Source organism: Pygocentrus nattereri, chromosome 19 (assembly GCF_015220715.1).
Source record: "Pygocentrus nattereri isolate fPygNat1 chromosome 19, fPygNat1.pri, whole genome shotgun sequence".
NCBI classification, from domain to species: Eukaryota; Metazoa; Chordata; class Actinopteri; order Characiformes; family Serrasalmidae; genus Pygocentrus; species Pygocentrus nattereri.
This window is the reverse complement of record NC_051229.1, coordinates 5152077-5173961: the sequence shown is the minus strand read 5'-3', so window position 1 is coordinate 5173961 and position 21885 is coordinate 5152077. Positions and strand designations below refer to the sequence as shown.

At 42.4% G+C, this 21885-nt stretch overlaps 1 protein-coding gene across 1 annotated transcript; it reads right to left on the bottom strand.

Annotated features, from left to right (window-relative positions):
* Positions 1-3: 3 nt before the first annotated feature.
* glmna (glomulin, FKBP associated protein a) lies at positions 4-21603 on the bottom strand. The gene is made up of 19 exons (XM_017712270.2): positions 21243-21603; positions 21064-21138; positions 19566-19691; positions 19371-19484; positions 18431-18539; positions 17082-17331; positions 15641-15740; positions 14378-14559; positions 14237-14290; positions 12305-12335; positions 12093-12182; positions 11253-11294; positions 10018-10091; positions 9236-9320; positions 8579-8688; positions 6708-6771; positions 6493-6628; positions 5524-5600; positions 4-2400 (listed from the first exon to the last, which is right to left on the bottom strand). Exons 2-19 carry the CDS (start codon positions 21100-21102, stop codon positions 2311-2313), a joined length of 1773 nt encoding a protein of 590 aa, XP_017567759.1. The 5' UTR covers positions 21103-21138; positions 21243-21603; the 3' UTR covers positions 4-2310.
* Between the last annotated feature and the right edge of the window lie 282 nt (positions 21604-21885).

Sequence of the window (21885 nt, the reverse complement as noted above, 5' to 3'; positions counted from 1 at the left end):
TGCTTTTTTTTTTTTTTTTTTTTTTAAGCGCGACAATTTCAGAGCAACAAAATTTGGATGTGGAAAAATGTAAAATTGGACTAAAAGTTGACGTTTTACCAAGAGCTTCATTAGGATGGATTTTGTTCTGGAGAAACTTACTGAGAATTGTTCACAGTGCTGGCGATGGGAACCAGACGTCCACCTCTAAACGATCCCCCACAAAGTTATTACGTGAAGTGGATACGTTGCTTCAGCTACTGTTTTATGTCGGCTTTTGAGCCTAGAATGGGTTTTTAAAACCAGTTCTGATTGGAGGGGTATTTGCCTGATGATGTTCAGCGAAAGAACTTTCCATATAAAAGACTCGTGGCTCAGAAGACTCGTGTAGGTTCTCTGGTGGTTCTGGATGGTAAATAAAATGTCTATAGTAGCTGTGTTGTTGTCATGGCAACCCCTGGTTCCCATCACCACCACTGTAAAGACATCTGAACCATTTTTCACCAAACCCTCTTTTTTGGACTTAGTTTACATCTCAAACACTGAATTATGCAGAATTTAAAAAAAGGATGAATTCCCTTTACACACCTGTAAATGCCATATATGTACATACAGACATGTATTCTGCACCAAACGCCAGAACTCGGGTTCTGTAACACAGGATCGATCTTCAGCCTCACATGAGCATGTTTTAATGAACATGAAGTTGTGTAATTGTAATTACGCCTAATGGAGATTTGCCACTGGACATTTAATGACTCGAAATAAATGGGGAAACTACTTTTATGGCATTTATGGAGCCATTAGAAACGCCTCATACAGTAACAGCAGTAACAGTGCATCTCATGTAAATGTTGTACAGCAACTACGGCAAGAGCTTCTCGCAGGAACAAGTACAAGAGTGTAATAGTAAACTAAGGATCATTGTGGGGCAATTTTATGTGGTGGTCTGTTGTATGCAAAAGTTTTGGCACCCCTGGTCCAGGGGTCGGCAACATGCGGCTCCACGCCGGGATTAGATTTGTAGGTATAAATGAAATAAAATTCCTTTGCAGTGAAATAAAGCTCTGCTGATTGTTCAACACAGCTTAACCATATATGGTCCTAAACGCTGGAGTTAAAGTATAAGGTTGGAAGGTTGACGCACGGACTGGTGGTCACCATAGCAACGCAGATGACAATCTTGATCGATCGTTTGTAGACGAATTGACTTATTTGCATTTATAATCACTCCAGCTGGTTTCCTGATGCGTTTAATCCGCAGCGAGAAACTGACAAACACAAAAGATGAAAGGCTGAAGTCTTTGAACAAGAAGCCGGTGAATGAGAAGCGACTTCAGCCTCGTAAAAAGTCGAACGTTGAGAGACCTTTTACAAAAAAAACTACTTCTGAGGAAAAGTTTCCTGCCGGAGATGCGAGAAAAGGACAAAATGGCTCTTCTTAACATTTGGGCTGCCGACCCCTGCCCTGGTCAAGTGACGTGATGGGAGATCTTCTGTCCAGATCGACTAGTGGGATCTTCTACAGAGAACACACTTTAATGCACAATTACTCTTTATTTAACTGTTTCTCACAGTAGCCATACAAGTTTGGAGGTCCCGTAGTTGAACTCTGCATCTGTTCTGCAATAATGTTGCAGGAATATATTTTTTAAAAAATGCATTATTTACAAAACGGGAAGCCAACGTCCACCAGAGGGTCTGCAGAAGAGGTCAACATAGTGAGGAGGGGCAGGAGGGGGCATAAAAAGTGCCTTGTGCAAAGGTCTGGCACATTATATGTTTTTTCCAATATGTGAAACTCGAAATTAAACGAGAAATTATCCACTAAAAATATCTCCGATTTCACAGTGTTCCCCATACAAGATGTGTTAACTTTGCATAATTGGACCGGGGGTGTACAAACTTTTGCATGCAACTGCACAACCATTTGTTAATCATTATCACCTTTGCAATGCCCGACACAGTAGAGGCTGCAATATGCAAATACGCCCTCTAACCAATCACAGCATTTTTACTTTGTGCTGTGAGCATCCTGACAATCTAGATTAGTTTCTTGTGTGTACATTATTATATATATATATATATATATTACAACTGCAATATATAGCACTATAATGTCCGTACAAGTATTCTGTCCATGTCCCACTAGTGGTTGTCCATTTTGCAAGACTAAGACTAATTCAAGAGCTGATCTGTTCACATTTGATGGGTCTGCTTCCCGCTGTCGCGTCGCTGGGTTGTGATTTTGGAATTTCCTTGAGCGATCCGTTCTCAGAGCGGAAAAAACTGGGATTTGGTGGTTTCTTGCTGAAAGTTTGTATCCCGTGCCTAAACTCTTCCTTTCGCCTCAGCGATCTCCTCGATCCGTGCCAAGACGCTCTCGATCAAATCAAACGTGAAGAGGGCGGACTGAAGCACCTGGAGGAAACAAAGGATTGCGTTTATGATTGAGTATTGGAGCGCTGTCATTACAAAATAAAAGCTTTCCATCTCCACGGTAACCCTTATTAAGTCTACTATGATCCACACAGTCGCTCTGACAGACTGTAATACACTACAGGAAGCGTAGGGGGCGATACGGCTTCTACTGTTTCATTTAAAAAGCTCTATAATGTTCATATGATCCACACAGTCGCTCTGACAGACTGTGATACACTACAGGAAGCGTAGGGGGCGATACGGCTTCTACTGTTTCATTTAAAAAGCTCTATAATGTTCATATGATCCACACAGTCGCTCTGACAGACCGTAATACACTACAGGAAGCGTAGGGGGCGATACGGCTTCTACTGTTTCATTTAAAAAGCTCTATAATGTTCATATGATCCACACAGTCGCTCTGACAGACTGTAATACACTACAGGAAGCGTAGGGGGCGATACGGCTTCTACTGTTTCATTTAAAAAGCTCTATAATGTTCATATGATCCACACAGTCGCTCTGACAGACTGTAATACACTACAGGAAGCGTAGGGGGCGATACGGCTTCTACTGTTTCATTTAAAAAGCTCTATAATGTTCATATGATCCACACAGTCGCTCTGACAGACTGTAATACACTACAGGAAGCGTAGGGGGCGATACGGCTTCTACTGTTTCATTTAAAAAGCTCTATAATGTTCATATGATCCTCACAGTCGCTCTGACAGACTGTAATACACTACAGGAAGCGTAGGGGGCGATACGGCTTCTACTGTTTCATTTAAAAAGCTCTATAATGTTCATATGATCCACACAGTCGCTCTGACAGACTGTAATACACTACAGGAAGCGTAGGGGGCGATACGGCTTCTACTGTTTCATTTAAAAAGCTCTATAATGTTCATATGATCCTCACAGTCGCTCTGACAGACTGTAATACACTACAGGAAGCGTAGGGGGCGATACGGCTTCTACTGTTTCATTTAAAAAGCTCTATAATGTTCATATGATCCACACAGTCGCTCTGACAGACTGTAATACACTACAGGAAGCGTAGGGGGCGATACGGCTTCTACTGTTTCATTTAAAAAGCTCTATAATGTTCATATGATCCACACAGTCGCTCTGACAGACTGTAATACACTACAGGAAGCGTAGGGGGCGATACGGCTTCTACTGTTTCATTTAAAAAGCTCTATAATGTTCATATGATCCACACAGTCGCTCTGACAGACTGTAATACACTACAGGAAGCGTAGGGGGCGATACGGCTTCTACTGTTTCATTTAAAAAGCTCTATAATGTTCATATGATCCACACAGTCGCTGACAGACTGTAATACACTACAGGAAGCGTAGGGGGCGATACGGCTTCTACTGTTTCATTTAAAAAGCTCTATAATGTTCATATGATCCACACAGTCGCTCTGACAGACTGTAATACACTACAGGAAGTGTAGGGGGCGATACGGCTTCTACTGTTTCATTTAAAAAGCTCTATAATGTTCATATGATCCACACAGTCGCTCTGACAGACTGTAATACACTGCAGGAAGCGTAGGGGGCGATACGGCTTCTACTGTTTCATTTAAAAAGCTCTATAATGTTCATATGATCCACACAGTCGCTCTGACAGACTGTAATACACTACAGGAAGCGTAGGGGGCGATACGGCTTCTACTGTTTCATTTAAAAAGCTCTATAATGTTCATATGATCCACACAGTCGCTCTGACAGACTGTAATACACTACAGGAAGCGTAGGGGGCGATACGGCTTCTACTGTTTCATTTAAAAAGCTCTATAATGTTCATATGATCCACACAGTCGCTCTGACAGACTGTAATACACTACAGGAAGCGTAGGGGGCGATACGGCTTCTACTGTTTCATTTAAAACGCTCTATAATGTTCATATGATCCACACAGTCGCTCTGACAGACTGTAATACACTACAGGAAGTGTAGGGGGCGATACGGCTTCTACTGTTTCATTTAAAAAGCTCTATAATGTTCATATGATCCACACAGTCGCTCTGACAGACTGTAATACACTACAGGAAGCGTAGGGGGCGATACGGCTTCTACTGCTTCATTTAAAAAGCTCTATAATGTTCATATGATCCACACAGTCGCTCTGACAGACTGTAATACACTACAGGAAGTGTAGGGGGCGATACGGCTTCTACTGTTTCATTTAAAAAGCTCTATAATGTTCATATGATCCACACAGTCGCTCTGACAGACTGTAATACACTACAGGAAGTGTAGGGGGCGATACGGCTTCTACTGCTTCATTTAAAAAGCCCTATAATGTTCATATGATCCACACAGTCGCTCTGACAGACTGTAATACACTACAGGAAGCGTAGGGGGCGATACGGCTTCTACTGTTTCATTTAAAAAGCTCTATAATGTTCATATGATCCACACAGTCGCTCTGACAGACTGTAATACACTACAGGAAGCGTAGGGGGCGATACGGCTTCTACTGTTTCATTTAAAACGCTCTATAATGTTCATATGATCCACACAGTCGCTCTGACAGACTGTAATACACTACAGGAAGTGTAGGGGGCGATACGGCTTCTACTGTTTCATTTAAAAAGCTCTATAATGTTCATATGATCCACACAGTCGCTCTGACAGACTGTAATACACTACAGGAAGCGTAGGGGGCGATACGGCTTCTACTGCTTCATTTAAAAAGCTCTATAATGTTCATATGATCCACACAGTCGCTCTGACAGACTGTAATACACTACAGGAAGTGTAGGGGGCGATACGGCTTCTACTGTTTCATTTAAAAAGCTCTATAATGTTCATATGATCCACACAGTCGCTCTGACAGACTGTAATACACTACAGGAAGCGTAGGGGGCGATACGGCTTCTACTGTTTCATTTAAAAAGCTCTATAATGTTCATATGATCCACACAGTCGCTCTGACAGACTGTAATACACTACAGGAAGCGTAGGGGGCGATACGGCTTCTACTGTTTCATTTAAAAAGCTCTATAATGTTCATATGATCCACACAGTCGCTCTGACAGACTGTAATACACTACAGGAAGCGTAGGGGGCGATACGGCATTTATAAATATAAATGAAAAAAGACCTTCACCTGGAGCTGCATTTCTGGAGTCATGTTGGGTAATCTCTCATTTTCTACAGTAACTGTGCAGGCCGCTGCTTTAGATTCTGCAGAGACAAAGAAAGGTTGAGAAACTTAACACACATGAAACGGGTGATGTTTAAACCAAAAAATATTAGATCGGATTTTCTCGAAGCAACAGAGCCAGCATACACTCTGAAAGTGTTCCTCAGTTCTCCGCACATGATTTCCTTAAATTTTAATGAGGCATTTGAGGGCAGTCGTGGGCTGGAGAAGGGGGAACCAGCCTTGTGACCGGAAGATCACCGGTTCGATCCCCTGAGCTGAGTGCGTGACTGAAGTGCCCTTGAGCAAGACGCCTAACCCCCAACTGCTCCCTTGGTGCCATGGACAGGGCTGCCCACCGCTCCGGGCAAGTATGCTCACTGCCCCCTAGTGTGTGTGTGTGCACTCACTAGTGTGTATGTGGTGTTTCACTGCATGGATGGGTTAAATGCAGAGGTGAATTTTCCTCGTTGTGGGACTAATAGGGTCACTTCATTTCTATTCATGCCATTTGATGTACTCTTCTATCTTTCTAGTTTTTAAACCCTGTGTCCACCTAAGATTTTCACTTACCTCTGCACCTGTGTAAAAGTGAGGCGACAATAAACTGACAATAAAATGACTTTTGATTGGACCCGAAATTACTTTTGCACAGCACGTGGCACTTCAGTGGTGTTTTAACATTACTCTAATAAAACAGACTAACAATAAGCCATCACAGTGCATCCAACAATAAAGGCAGCACAGAGCTACTTCATACAGTGATGGGAAACAGGGCAGCTCACAGAAAGCTCCGGTTCCACATACCGATCCATTTTACTGATCAACGCTGACGGGCACGCTCGCCAACTACTCTAGGGACGGCTTAAAGGGGTTAAACACTGGCATGACGTTATTTTTGACAGAGATAAGGGGTATTAATAGGTCCCCAACCTGTTCCGCTGCTCTTCTTATTCTCTTTAGCATTCTTCAGCTCCGCTTCATAATGAGCTTTAGACATGTTCAAGCCCATCCTTAGTGGCTTCAGGAAGCTATCTTCGATCTTGTGCAGTTCGCTCCATATTCCTGTCTGAGGAGCACAGTCAGGTTATCAAACAACATCTGCACACTGAGAAATGTTACAGCACACTGCTGTGGAGCAACCCTACCTCGTTCTCCCACTCTTTATCTCTGATCAGCAGATAACGCAGCAGGTTCAGCGACTCCATGATCCTGCATTAGCACAGAGCACAACGTTTAAAACATCACGGTTGGGCTAAATGTGGTTAAAGTAAGACCGGGCGGTTCGGCAAAATCATATCACTAAACATTTTCACGACACATTCAATATCACAATATTTACTGCTGTGAAATCTGCAAACAAGCTGGAACAACAACCTGCCAATCAACCATTCAAGACGCTAAAAGAGTTTAATTTCGGTCCCATTTATATTCAGTCTCTCCAATAACTGTAGTTACACATCAATAACATATGTAACAACACTACCAATGAGGCAACATTACAGATGGATTATAGAAGGACAGCCTGTGTAATTACACGTGTATTAACTTCAGCTTTGCCTCATGTAATTAGACCTTTTCTGATACAGACCAGAAGTCTTTTATGACAATATTACACTGTTTTACATAATTACTGTGATATAACTGTGTTGTAACAAGGTAACCTAATCACATCCCATTAATTACCACTCTAATTACCGCTCTGTAATTGTATTGTACCTATATAACTAATTAAGTTGATACACATGAGTAATTACATAAGTTGATACTGTAATCCATCTGAACAGCGACTAAATCATTAGTAATTACATTGTTGTTGCATATGTTCACATGTAACTACACAGTTATTAGAGACAATATAATGTGGGACCATTTATTCAACATGCAAGCAATACCATTTTCCAGAAGGAATAAGAGGAAAAAACTAACAACTGCTAAAGCTAAAGTAACGAAAGATGATGTCATTACAGCCTGATGTCCAGGCGGCTATTTGGTGCTATTCAGTTTGTTGTTCGCTGTCTGGACAAAACCTTATTTCTCCATTTGAAACTTCAAAATATTGCCTAAAATAGAAAAACACCAGCTGCATTTTATAATGTGTTCACATTTAATAAGAAATGGACCAACAGAAATGGTCAGAACTACTTGGGATAAATCATTTCTGCACTTCTGACTTCCATTATATGTTTTATGTTTCTCTGTAAAGTTACTATTTTGGAGACACAGTTTTGTTCCAACAGCTACGATATGCAGTTACTATATACTAGTTGTTGTTGTTTACAGGCCTTCATTATACAGGATGATTCAAAACGATTCATCAGATTTCAAAACCATTTATTTCTCTAGTAAATCGTAACAGATCAGTGCAGTGACCTGTAAACGGTTTAAATGAGCGTAAAGTTTATTATGTGTATTTATAAGGTCTCAGTCTGAACCTCCTCCAGCTGGACGGACGACATCAACACCACAGTCAAACTCATCCCAGACTGGACTGAGCGTGTCGGGCGTCGCTGCTCTCACGGCTCTTTCAGTGGGATTTCGGAGATCGTCCAGTGTTGTGGAACCAACGACGGACGCTCTGAGCTTCTGGAGCTTCACTGCCCATGAAAATCACACAGCACAGTTCTCGGATGTTCTCGGACGGATTCACTCCGAGACTTTATTGACGTGGAGAACGCAGAACGTTCTGCTCAGGGGTCTCATCTCCTCTCAGACTGAAGGAGCCAGTCAGAAACTCTATGACCCCCTCTTACAATTGGATTGTGATTGGTTCCTCGGCGCCTCACGGCTGTAAAAATATTCCGCTTTGAAAACGGACGAATCTTTTTGAACCATCCTTTATTATAAATAGTCTTTTCTAGGATCAATGCAGCTGATCAGAGTTTAAGAAATACTGACCACACACGTCACATACAAAACAGCATCATTAAGTAATTTATCACAATAACAGAAATCGACTGTTCTACTGCCCACGCCGAGCCAATCTCAGCACACAGTGAACGTGTTCAGGTAGCCTCACCTGTCTAGATTGTGTAATAAGTCCGTTTCTGGTCCCTGAGGAAGACGCAGGACTTGGTGAAGTAACGGCAGTAAGTGTTTTCCCAGGAACCACTCGTTCTCATTACCCGGCTGGAGAAAAGAATACAAAGCAATGAACATCCAGATCTAATGCACAGGAATGGAAACCTCGCAAATATGACCGTACAAACATCTGGATCTGTCATTGTTAGTCATTTTATAGAATCGTCATGCTTACAGTAACTGTAGTACCACTTAAGTTTCAGGTGGAAACAAAAGGGGTAAAATCTTGAAATGGCAAATTAAGATTCTTGCTCTGTGGTAGATACGGCCATCTCATCGGTCAGGACTTCAGAAGCTGGACTGAAGACTTTACAACGTTAAGCCTTGGGTTCACTACAAGACTGTTAGTCTTAACAGATTAAAACAAGACTGGGTATCTCAGACTATCTCAGACTGGTTTAACTCAAAAAACGGCTGCACATTTTATTTTGGTCAAAAAAGGATGGACTTTACTGAATATTACTATTATCCATTATAATGAAGTTAAAATCATTTAAATCAGCACGTCAGATCAATGCACTGAGGCATTTTTACACCTCCAGTAATGTAGCACTCAAAACGAGATGACGAACTCCTATAACTAGTTCACACCAACCCCCAAGGACAAGTCGATCTGGTTTTTGATGTTCTTGATGATGTAGCCCTCTACTCCGGCATGTTCGCTTGTTTTCAGCAAACACCTGAAACACAGCAACAATCACTATTATTATTATAAATATTATTAATATTGATTAGAGAATAAATGGTACATCTGCAATGCTTTGCTGCATTATATTATACACTCACCGGCCACTTTATTAGGTACACATTGCTAGTAAAAGGTTGGACCCCCTTTTGCCTTCAGAACTGCCTTAATTCTTCATGTCAGACTTTCTACAAGGTGTTGGAAACGTTCCTCAGAGATTTTGGTTGGTTATTTGAGTTCCTGTTGTCTTTCTATCATCTGGAACCAGTCTGCCCATTCTCCTCTGACCTCTCACATCAACAAGGCATTTTCGTCCCCACAACTGACCGCTCACTGGATATTTCCTCTTTTTCGGACCGTTCTCTGTAAACCCTAGAGATGGTTGTGTGTGAAAATCCCAGCAGATCAGCAGTTTCTGAAATACTCAGACCAGCCCGTCTGGCGCCAACAACCACGCCACGTTCAAAGCCCCTTAAATCCCCTTTCTTCCCCGTTCTGATGCTCGGTCTGCACTTCAGCAGGTCGTCTTGACCACCTCTACAGGCCTAAATGCAGTGAGCTGCGGCCGTGTGATTGGCTGATTAGCTATTTGTGTTAACAAGCAACTGAACAGGTGTACCTAATAAAGTGGCTGGCGAGTGTAGCTTAGGGCTTTGAAATGCTCGTCTATTTACTTTGCAGGAACTTCTCACCTGAAGAGCTTGTATTTGGCCTCTGTGGTAAATTTATCAATGCTCAGCTGGAAAACCGACAGTCCTTTAGTCCTCTGTGAACAAAGATGATCCTCCATCAACAAAACCCACTGACGGAACATTAATTAAAGGCCCCGCCTTTATAACACACTGCGTATAATCCATCATAAGCCAATGTAAACACACACAACCAGGTTACACCTGGAGTTACTGATACAAGCATTTAATCTACATGGGATACATGAGCATTTATGCCCATTATTAATGTTTTCTGAAGTAGTTCAAAAGAAATTAAGTATTACCAAATAATGGTGGTTATTATAAATTGGCTATTTACATAATAATTCATGAGATGGACTGCTTTAAAGTGAAATATACAGTACTGTGTGAAAGTCTTTCAAAGTCAATGTATTTGTGTAGTTTGTGGGGTTTTTTTTGCTGAGAAAAGTTAATATTTGCATAAAGAAAATTTACAGAATATTAATCAATAAGGATTATATATATATATATATATATATATATATATATAGAAAATAAATTGTGTTTTTTTTGGACGTCACTGTGTTTGTTTACCCATCTCCAAGCCTCTCCTCCTCGAGGAAGTCCAGTATTATATGTAGTTAAAAAGCAGCTCCTGGTTTGACCAATCAGTGCTCAGTAAATTGAGCTCATGATGTCATTGATGATATTAACGAGTCTCTGTGGCGGCTGTGAAGGTGTCCAGGAAAAATATGGACCCGAGAAATTCTTGTTACTGTTTATTGTTTTTCTGTTTATCTGAATTATGAATGCGACTTTATTCTGATGTATATTGTGATAAACTCACTGCTGAGCTAAACTGTTTACACATTTGCTTAGATGCCTGAAACTTTCGCCCAGCACTGTAGATATAGAACTATTTGTGATTTACCATGAGGAGCCATGCTGAATATCCAGTGGCCAGTGTGAGTGAACTGTTCCCAAAACACCAAATTTAACAGCCCTGCTCCCCATTCACACCTGGAACGTTGTAACTCTAACGAGTCACATGACACCAGGGAGGGACGATGATACGATTGGGCACTATTTGGACGCGTTCACTGCCAGACATGAGTTAGATCAGTATATTGTATGTACTCTGTTGATGATAATATTTGACGGAGCTTTGCTGACTAGGGGCCAATATGAAGTTGGAACAACTGTGGTGTGAAATAAATAAACAAATAAATAAATAAATAAAAATCTGTTTGACTTACCACAGTCTGAACTGGACATAACGTCATCACTTTTACTAAATTCTGAAAGGAGAAGAAGAAACCGTAATGGACAAAAATGACATTTAGCTAATACAAACATACGTCTGAGTGGGTTGTGGAAAAGGTGAACCATTAATGGTAACAATGCCACACGCCATAAACACGCCTGGCAGCTCTCAAGGCCCGATTCACACATGCGGTGTCTGCGTGGCGCGAGTGACGCAGAAAGCCATGCTTTTCGTTCTGGCACCCATGTTAACTGGCCAGCGCCTTCAAACAGGCTGTGCGTGTGAAGCGGCCGAGCGCCCCAGACGCTGCACTGAAGCGACGCGGTGTTTAGAGAACAGACCCGGTGCTGATTTGTTTCTTCCACACAACAAATTATACTGAAATAAAGCATAACAATCTGTGAAAACTAAATACAAAACCATACGCAAGCTTCAAAAACGCTATCTGGTGAGCAGAGTCACTAATGTGACCGTTTATCCGTCTGGAATAAGGAATGTCTGTAAGTCTCTCGCTGCTCTGCAACACAAGCACTGCATGCATGAAAGGCCAGCGCGTCACAAGCGTGCCATGTCAGTGTTATGTAGCAGGACTCAAGTGTCAAGCGTTACCAGCCAGAGTGGCCAATTGTAAACAACCTGACAGCTGTGATTTAGATCATAGCTCAACATTACAAACAGCATATTTACACAAAAGTATTACGAAGTAAAGAAGCAATGAAAGACGTTATGCTGAAAAACTGCTGTTACCAGCTGGATGATTCTCAACCCACCAGACTGCGTGTTTGGAATTGACTATAGTACCAAAAAACACAACTCAGGGCAGCCGAGTCACCTGTGGGACGCTAAAAAACGGCTTTAGATCCAGAAGGTCCACAGGAAGACTGCAGTCCTCCACTCTCACCAGACTTTTCTCATACAGCTCCTGTGGGGAGAGAATGAGCACTGCAGCCAAAACCAGAGATGTCATTTGATGCTATATATCTATATATGGTTATGTCTTAGTATATCTAGTCTTTAAAGGTGTTGTAATAATTGCGTTCTCACCAGCCCTTTCTGTAACCATGATTCTTCAGTTCTGTGACAAAATCGTTTCAGTGTTGAGGAGAAAAATATAAAAAGAATTAAAATCAAACAAGTAAAACTCGACTCTGTCAAAATCATTTACGCAGAGCATCTGTAGTTGGAAAGTCCGGAAACGTAAGAATGTGCAAAGCAGCTCTACAAAATATGCATATATGGACAAAAGTATTGGGACACCTACAGGAGCTTTAATGAATCCCATAGGCATTAATATGGAGTTGGTCCCCCATTGCAGCCATAACAGCTTCAACTCTTCTGGGAAGGCTTTCCACAAGGGTTAGGAGTGTTTATGGGAATTTTTGACTGTTTTTCCAGAAGCGCATTTGTGAGGTCAGACACTGATGTTGTACGAGAAGGCCTGGCTCACAGTCTCCGTTCTAGCTCATCCCAAAGGTGTGTGATGGGGTTGAGATCAGGACTCTGTGAGGCCCAGTCAAGCTCTTCCACACCAAATTCACCCAACCAGGCCTTTCCAGATCTTGCTCTGTGCACTGGGGCTCAGTCACGCTAGAACAGAAAAGGTTCTTCCCCAAACGGTTCCCACAAAGCTGGATGCATACAATTATCCAAAATGTCTCGGTCTGCTGAAGATTTCCCTTCACTGGAACTAAGGGTTCTAGGTCAACCCCTGATAAACAACCAATATCATTATCCCTCCTCCACCAAACTTTACAGTTGGCACAGTGCAGTCAGACAGGTAATGTTCGTCTGGCCTTCGCCAAACCTGGACTCGTCCATCAGACTGTCAGGTAGAGAAGCGTGACTGATCACCCCACAGAATATAAATCCACTGCTCCAGGGTCCAGTGGCACTGTGCTTTACGCCATAATTAGGAAGGATGTCCCAATACTTTGATCTATATAGTGCATAATTAAGGCTTGAATTGAGGATAGAAGCAAGGGATGCCATGCTCTCAGTCAGAAAACGACAAATGTAAAAACCTCCTTTCCACCTGGGGCTGGACAACATGACGGAACTGTTATTGTGAAAAACGATGCCACAATCTGCTTCGTTATCATATCACGGTCACGCAGAACTGCATGCTCCACTTTTCATTATGGATGCTGTGGACTGTTTGCTACAGGGTGCACAACTGCTATCAGGGTTGCCAGGTCTGTGGTTATCCTACTAATTTGGGCTAATCTGAAAATGCAGTCGTGACAGTCTGTATTACGTTTACTCTCAAAAAAGAAGCTTCTACAAGAGTTCTTCAATAAAGAAAATGGTTCTTTAATGGGGCAGTCGTGGGCTGGAGGTTAGGGAACTGGCCCAGTGCCGACAGTCCATGACTGAGGTGTCCTTGAGCAAGACACCTAACCCCCAACTGCTCCTCAGGCGCCGTGGATAGGGCTGCCCACCGCTCCGGGCAAGTGTGCTCACTGCCCCCTAGTGTGTGTGTGTTCACTAGTGTGTATGTGGTGTTTCACTTCACGGATGGGTTAAATGCGGAGGTGGAATTTGTTGGCCGTCGTTTTATAAAAGCATTCCTGTGCTTTACAGTGATTTTATCACAGGGAAGGGAGCTTTAAGCTAAGGACCCCCTTCCCGTGATAAAGCCTCAGTAAGCCATGGCCTCTCGTGGCTCATTGATTAATTAAATGCTGATTAAAGATCTAACATGTTGAGAGGTACTAACAGCGTTACCTACAGTGAGCAGCACTGAGTGGTTTTCTTGAATAAAAATATCACTAAAAATGAAAATGAAAACAAAAACAAAGCGCAGACTTATACAGAAAGTATGAAGCAGGAGGAATTAAATGATGACTATAATGTCGATAAACAATGAATGGAAAAACGAATGGTTTTCTGAAGGCGTCGTAACAAAAACAGATGATGGTTTAAGCTTCAGCTCGGACTCTGAATTGTGGATATTAATGGGTAAATTGTTCCACATACCTGCTCAGCAAGAGCTCAACATATTCCATGTTGCACTGAAGGAGAAAAATTGGGCTGGAAAACGACACAAAGTGCGATTCAAGATTAACGAGTAAAACAATCCTGCGTCCTGTAATTCTTAGAGATCTCGAAGCTGCTCACCTCAGGACGGCAGGGAAGATGTCCATGGCAATGTGCTTCACAAAGAGTAGATGGGCCAAACAGGCCAAAGACTCTTTAGGATATCTAACTTCCTCCTCCAGAAAGCCGGGCACTTCTCTTTTCCGCAGCATGTTGTGGCAGAGTAAATTGGGCAGAGGCTCACCGATACTGGACAGAATGACCTACAGACAGAGTAAACTCAACATTTAAAAGGGAAGAAGGAAAATGTTTTGTCTGACGTCTTAAATGTTTGGTTTAGAGTCTTAAAGTTCCACCAATCTTTCAAAATATTCTGCATAATTCAGCAATTAAGACGCAAACCAATTAATTCAGAGTGACACGGTTCATCGTTGGGACTCTACAGTGGTGGTGATAGGAACCAGGGGTCGCCATGACTACAACACAGATATAGACATTTTATTTATGGTTGCTAAAGTGTTGTTTAGATGTTGCTATGTGGTTACTATGATATCCAAAGTGGTTGTTATGGTGTTACTATGTGCTTACTGTGGTGTTCCGGGTTGCTGCTAAGGTGTTGCTGGGTGAGTCCTATGCTACTAAACACACAGGCATCTTAAATCCACTGTCACCTTAGATTTATTTATACTTTACATCCCACCACCTTAAATTCATTGCCACCTTAAATCCACTGCTACATTAAATCCAGCCACCTTAATTCCAGTGCTACCTTAAGTCTCCTGCTACCTTTAATGTACTGCCACCTTTGATTTACAGATATCTAAAATGCCCTGCTACTTTAAATTTGTTGCTACTTTAAATACACTGCAACCTTAAATCCAAAGCCCCCTTAAATTCATTGCTACCTTAAATGCACTGCCACCTTTAATTCACTGTTTGAAAACTGCGGGACAAAAAACACTTGATTTTTTTGGGTGTAGGATAATAAGAAGATTTGAAAGTACAGTAAGTAAGTCGGCTTTTTCAAGTTTTCTTTGGGAACTATTTTGCCTCACAACACCCTGCATGTATCCCTCCACCATAAAAGTATTTTTAAATAACACGTCTTTGGCTGAAATCATCAGGCAGTGAATTCATAACCATTTCATTTAATAACTTTCTGTGAGGGAGCTTTCAGAGGTGGACATCTGGTTCCTATCACCACCACTGGGAACAATTATGACTCTGCAATCATGCCACTTAGCTCACAACAACAGCTTTAGTCCAGACTTACAGACAACAGGGTGTCATACAGTGTCAGAAATCATCATTAGGCAAACTCGACTGAAGTAAAATAGGTTTTACCAGAATTTCTGTGGCGAAGTCTCTGAGAGGGGATTGCTCTAATGTGTCTGGATCCTTCAGCTGCACCTCCAGAAGGGGCTCGCTTAAACTCTTCATACAGCTAGAAACACAAAACAACGCTCATTTACTTATGATTTTTAATAAGACGTTGATTTTGATGAACTGTAAAGAATGTAGCATGAACTAATCTGTTAGAGCACCTGTTCTCAATCCCGGTCCTGAATGTAGGAGTGTTGTTACATTTACGGCATTTGGCTGACGCTCTTATCCAGAGCCACTTACTTAAGGCCAAGGTGGTGTTAGGAGTCTTGCCCAAGGACCCTTATTGGTATAGTGTAGGGTGTTTGCCCAGGTGGGGGATTGAACCCCAGTCTACAGTGTAGAAGGCAGAGGTGTTAACCACTACACTAACCAACCACTGTTGTGGTTGTTATTGTTACCGAATGTGTCCTGTGGCATAACCCTGATGTGAAACCAATCAAATCCCACATATTACACTAAACTACTTTCTCTGAGAAAATGTATTCCGCTCTAATCTGGCTGCATCACAGACATACATGCATACATGCCACGTTGGGCTCTGCCAAGCACGTCAATGGTGCGGTCACTTTGTGACAGTCAGCATCACGACTGTATTCAGTACCATTAGAGAGCGGCAGTTTAGGAAAAATATGCCATCTTTCAAGATTATTGCTCAGGATTATATGATGGGGACCTCCCAGCAATTAAGACTCATTATTGTACGATTATGCGTAGATTTGACTGCGTGGTTGTTGAAGCACAGACAACTTGCTGTGATCATCTTTCCTCTGGTTTTGTATTAAGCTTTATTCATTTAATAGCAGCTTCTTACACAAAGCTGACGTCAGCTCCTTATCTGTCAGCTGCTCGTCTGAATTTCCCCATTCCACCTTAAATGGTGCAGCCTCAGGCACCAGAATGTAACTCGTACACCATTTAAAGTGGAGCAGAAAAATTCAAAGAAGAAGCTGAAGAATAGGCCAACTGATTCACGCACTGATGGACTGGCTAATTATCACCATCAGTTACTAAAGAAGTAAAAGCTACCGAGATCAGTCCAGATTAATCTGTGTCTGAGGATTATAACAAATCAAATTTCGCAACAATCGGTTAAGTAATAAGGACCAATTTAATCCCGAGACTCATCGTCTTTCAGCACACGTGTATTTGTTTACAAGCGGATCTTGACCTGTCCATCACGCTGGACACGCAGATATACAGCCTCACACAAAGAACAGCAAACAGCACGGCATCTATGTATGTATATTTATGGGCTATACGCTCCCGTCGACTCACGAAGAGTTAACTAATCAGGAGATTATTTAGATATGGAGCGCTAGAGCAGGTAAAACACCAAAACGCCCAAGTCCAGTGGTGCTCCAGGACAAGGACTGAGAACTTGTGCGTTAGGATGTCCTACAATTTCAGTATTTCCCCCTTCAGCTCGTCGTCCCTGGAGACGCTGCGGCTGTGTTTAATGTTCTCCTTGACCTCCTCCACAAAAGGCCTGATGAAGTCTAGCAGGGCAGTGCAGCAACGACACAAACCGAACACATCGTCTTCCTCCTGCTCTTTACTCAGGGGCACCGGCAGCTGGGCTACCTGGCCAAGGACGGTGGACAGAGCCATGCCCACCGAGGAGGACTTCTTCTTTCCCAGTTTCAGCAACACTGTAAATACGAGACACAAAATCTGTGGGATTTAAAACTGCAGGCTTATTATTCAGTTATTCATCTTAAAGGTTATTATTCAATATACAGTGTGAATTATTCAGTATCTACTATGAATTATTCAGTATCTACTATGAATTATTCATTAACTACTATGAATCATTCAGTAACTGGGCGCTTTTAGCCTATAAGCTGCTTTTGTGTGCATCATTTAAAGAGAGGAACCCACACCAGCAGGTGCAACTCAACAAAACGAAATGCAACATAGTTTAATTGTATAACAGTTAAAAGCTGAATTTCATTGAAGATTTTAATGAAATCAGTTGACTTAAAAGCCTGTTAGTTAAAGCATTCACAGAAAGAACAACGATCAGGAATAACACTGTCCACTTTATCAGCTCCACTTACTGTATAGCTGCACTCTGTAGTTCTACAGTTACAGACTGTAGTCCATCTGTTTCTCTGATACTCTGTTACCCTGTTCTTCAGTGGTCAGGACCCCCATGGACCCTCACAGAGCAGGTACTGTTTGGGTGGTGGGTCATTCTCAGCACTGCAGTAACACTGATGTGGTGGTGGTGTGTTTGTGTGTGTTGCGCTGGTACGAGTGGATCAGAGACAGCAGTGCTGCTGGAGTTTTTAAAACACCTCAGTGTCGCTGCTGGACTGAGAACAGTCCACCAACCAAAAATATCCAGCCAACAGCGTCCTGTGACCACTGATGAAGGACCAGAGAATGACCAACACAAACTGTGCAGCAGCAGATGAGCTGTCGTCTCTGGCTTTACATCTACAAGGTGGACCGACAAGGTAGGAGTGTCTAATAGAGTGGACAGTGAGTGGACACAGTGTTTAAAAACTCCAGCAGCACTGCTGTGTCTGATCCACTCAGACAGGCACAACACACTAACACACCACCACCACATCAGTGCTGAGAATCCACCACCTGAATAGTACCTGCTCTGTGAGGGTCCATGAGGGTCCTGACCACTGAAGAACAGGGTAACAGAGTATCAGAGAAACAGATGGACTACAGTCTGTAACTGTAGAACTACAGAGTGCTGAACTGACCCGAAAGGACAGAGAAGGTGATGTTTACCTGTCTGCAGAGGCCTCAGCAGAAGGATGATGACCTCAGCAATGGCATCAGATTCTGCTTCTTCCACCTGCTCCAGCAGGCCCACCACGAGCTCTTTAGAGCTGCAGACCTGATATAGAGACACAGCGATCATCGCAGAAAATCAGTGATCAGGGCTGAGATCACTGCACTCTGGTACAGGCCGATTACTGACTACCTGTTAAAGACGTAATCCGGGACATAATCCAGAGGGGCAAAGATTTCTGGAGGATTATTTGTCTTTTAAAGACTTTCAGTTCAATAAAGAGAATTTCAGGCGACGTCACACGACAAATAAGAAAACTGCACCGCTTCAATAAACAGAGTTACATTTTATAGGTGACACAGCTGCCTGTGCTTTATGTGCTACGCCCATTCGGAAAAGTCACAATTGATATTCATATTTTGGATTAATTGTTAAGCAGGTATTCAAGGAATGTGTAGTGTGAATGTACACCACCGTTAGCTTGGCACTAACACAGCAAGCCCCACAGAGATGCCAGCAGACCGGCATGTTCTTTTTCACTGTATCTATAACCGTAAACTCACTTTAATTCCTGGTTAAGTGATACTTTTTTAATTTCCCACAAACGGGGAAATTCCACCTCCGCATTTAACCCATCCGTGACGTGAAACACCACATACACACTAGTGAACACACACACACTCGGGGGCAGTGAGCACACTTGCCCGGAGCGGTGGGCAGCCCTATCCACAGTGCCCGGGGAGCAGTTGGGGGTTAGGTGTCTTGCTCAAGGACACCTCAGTCATGGACTGTCGGCACCGGGGATCGAACCGGCGACCTTCCGGTCACAAGGCTGGTTCCCTGACCTCCAGCCCACGACCGCCCCCAGTCGTACGTCCGGTACTACCCGGCACGTGAAGCAAAGCCGATCTCCGTTGAAAACGCTGCAAAACAAACCTCTATTATGTGCGTGAAGATGGCATGGCAATGCGGACGGTTCTTGTCTTCTTTCTTCAGGAGAACCTTCACCAGAGGCTCCAACAGGTTCCATCCCATGCATCTCACGATATTCTTCGAGGGGAGGATAAAGAAAGCCTCTTAAATTTGAACTCATTGCGCATAAAAGATCACTGAAAATGTCGCCGTTATTACCGTATTTTTGTCATCGATGATGATACTCAGCACCTGAGCACCGTCGCCTTGTTCAATGCAGGTCTTCCCTGCAGACTGGAACAGGTCAAAGTCCACCGGAGAGAAGTTTTCATCCTGGATGGTTTGCTGAAAAAAATCAGTCCTGAATAAAAGTCTGAATATGATGAATATGAATACTATTGATGCCGTTTCCACCACTGGAAAACAACACATAGCAATTTAGTAAATCACATTAACGAGAAAGTTTCATATGATTATGAATTAATTGTGCATAGTTATGACGGACAATGTCTTAATTACGTCTTAATATCTCATAATTACGACTTACTTCGTCAGAGTTGACTTACAATCTCGTAACGATGGCTTATCTCATAGAAATGACTTATGTCATAATTATGACATACTCCCAGAATTATGACTTACAATCTCATTATCGTGGCTTAGCATCTCATAATAATGACAATTATGACTTACTACCTCATACTTATGACTTATTTACTCAAAGATATGACATGCAATCTCATAATAATGACTTAGTATCTCATAAAAACGACTTACTATCTCATAATTGTGATTCAGCATCTCCTAATAATGACAATTATGACTTAGTACCTTGCAATTATTGCTTTATCAGTTATGACTTCTATCTAAGATTCTACCTCATCATGATAACCTAATATCTCACATTTCATAATAATGACAATTACGACTTAGCACCTCATAATTAAGACTTACTTTCTCAAAGTTATGACTTGCAATCTCATAATAATGACTTAGTATCTCATAGAAACGACTTACAATCTCATAACTGTGGCTTAGCATCTCATAATTATGACTTACTTTCTCAAAGTTATGACTTACTATCTCATTATTGTGTCTTAGCATGTCATAATAATAATTATGACTTAGTACCTCACACTTATGACTCATTTTCTCAGGGTTATGCCATGCAATATCATAACGACTTAGTATCATAAAAACAACTTACTATCTCATAATTGTGGCTTAGCATCTCATAATAATAACAACCATTATGACTTAGTACCTCATAATTATGACTTACTTTCTCAGTTATGACTCGTAATCTCACAATAATGAGATACTCTCATTAATATGACTTAGTACCTCATAATTATGACTTACTTTCTCAGTTATGACTCGTAATCTCACAATAATGAGATACTCTCATTAATATGACTTAGTATCTCATAATTATGACTTACTTTCTCAAAGTTATGACTCAATCTCACAATAATGAGATTCATTAATATGACTTAATATCTCATAATTATGACTTAGCATCTCATGATTATGGGGACACGTTAAGTAATTATTAGGACACAGCCAGTCACAATGACGAGTTAGGAAGTCCGAACCCTGAGACTGGATCTCAGTCTCTGAGTTACTAAGTCATAATTACGGAAAACATAACTGCACCACATTATAGACAGGGATGGATCTTCCTCTCCAGTGTGTGCCGAGCTCCGGCCAGCCTTACACATCTCTGGACGACATCGCTGAACTGCTCCAGGGCCATTCTCACTGCATCCTCCTCGTCCTTCCCCCGGAGCGCCTGCGGCAGGAGAACAGGCTCAGTACCGCCGGATGAGCTCCATCACGGCGAGAAACATTCCGCCAAATCCGCCCGAAATGTGCCAAACAAGCAGCTTCACTCACCAGCTTTACGTCCCCGCAGTGCGTCGTCCTTTTACACCACTTTCCGCTCTTATTCCCGTATTTAGAGCGAATTTAAGACTTTGTGACTTTCTTGATTTTCCCAGGCGGCCAGTTCATCGGCTAACTTAACGTTAGCTGGCCGCGCAGCACATTCAGCGGAGCGGTCTGCGAGAAAACAGGCAATTTCTCTCCCAGAAGCTTCTCTGCGCAACGAATAATAAACCCCAAAAATACACAGAGCGCCTACTTTGATTCAAAACCTGCTCAAAAGCTGAAAAAAAAACAAGCTTCAGCGTCGGATGCCTAGCTAGCCACACGCCTCCTGGCGAGACGCGGTCCGGACCACGATTGCCGCTTCGCGCTTGCCGTAGAGCTGTGACGGAATTATGGCTCTGTCCCAAATCGAGCGCTAGTTCCCTACACACTAAACTACTCTCCGAGGAGCGAATTAGACGCGACGGATCTGCTGAGAAAGGACCGATTGTTCACAAAACGTCTGAATAATTCAGCGGTTGAGATGCAAACAGGGTCACTCAGAGCGGTTTCGGTGTGAAATGCTCTGATTTAGAGAAACCTACCAAGTCCGAATTGTTTACAGTGGTGCTGATAGGAACCAGACGTCCCCCTTTAAAAGCTCCAGCAT

Coding starts and splice junctions, on each gene's coding strand:
- glmna (XM_017712270.2), bottom strand. CDS start 21,102: ATGGCCCTGGAGCAGTTCAGCGATGTCGTCCAGAGATGT. Junction 12,183..12,304: donor CATGGTTACAGAAAGGGCTG/GTGAGAACGCAA, acceptor CTCTCCCCACAG/GAGCTGTATGAGAAAAGTCT. Junction 5,601..6,492: donor TAAGAAGAGCAGCGGAACAG/GTTGGGGACCTA, acceptor TTGTCTCTGCAG/AATCTAAAGCAGCGGCCTGC.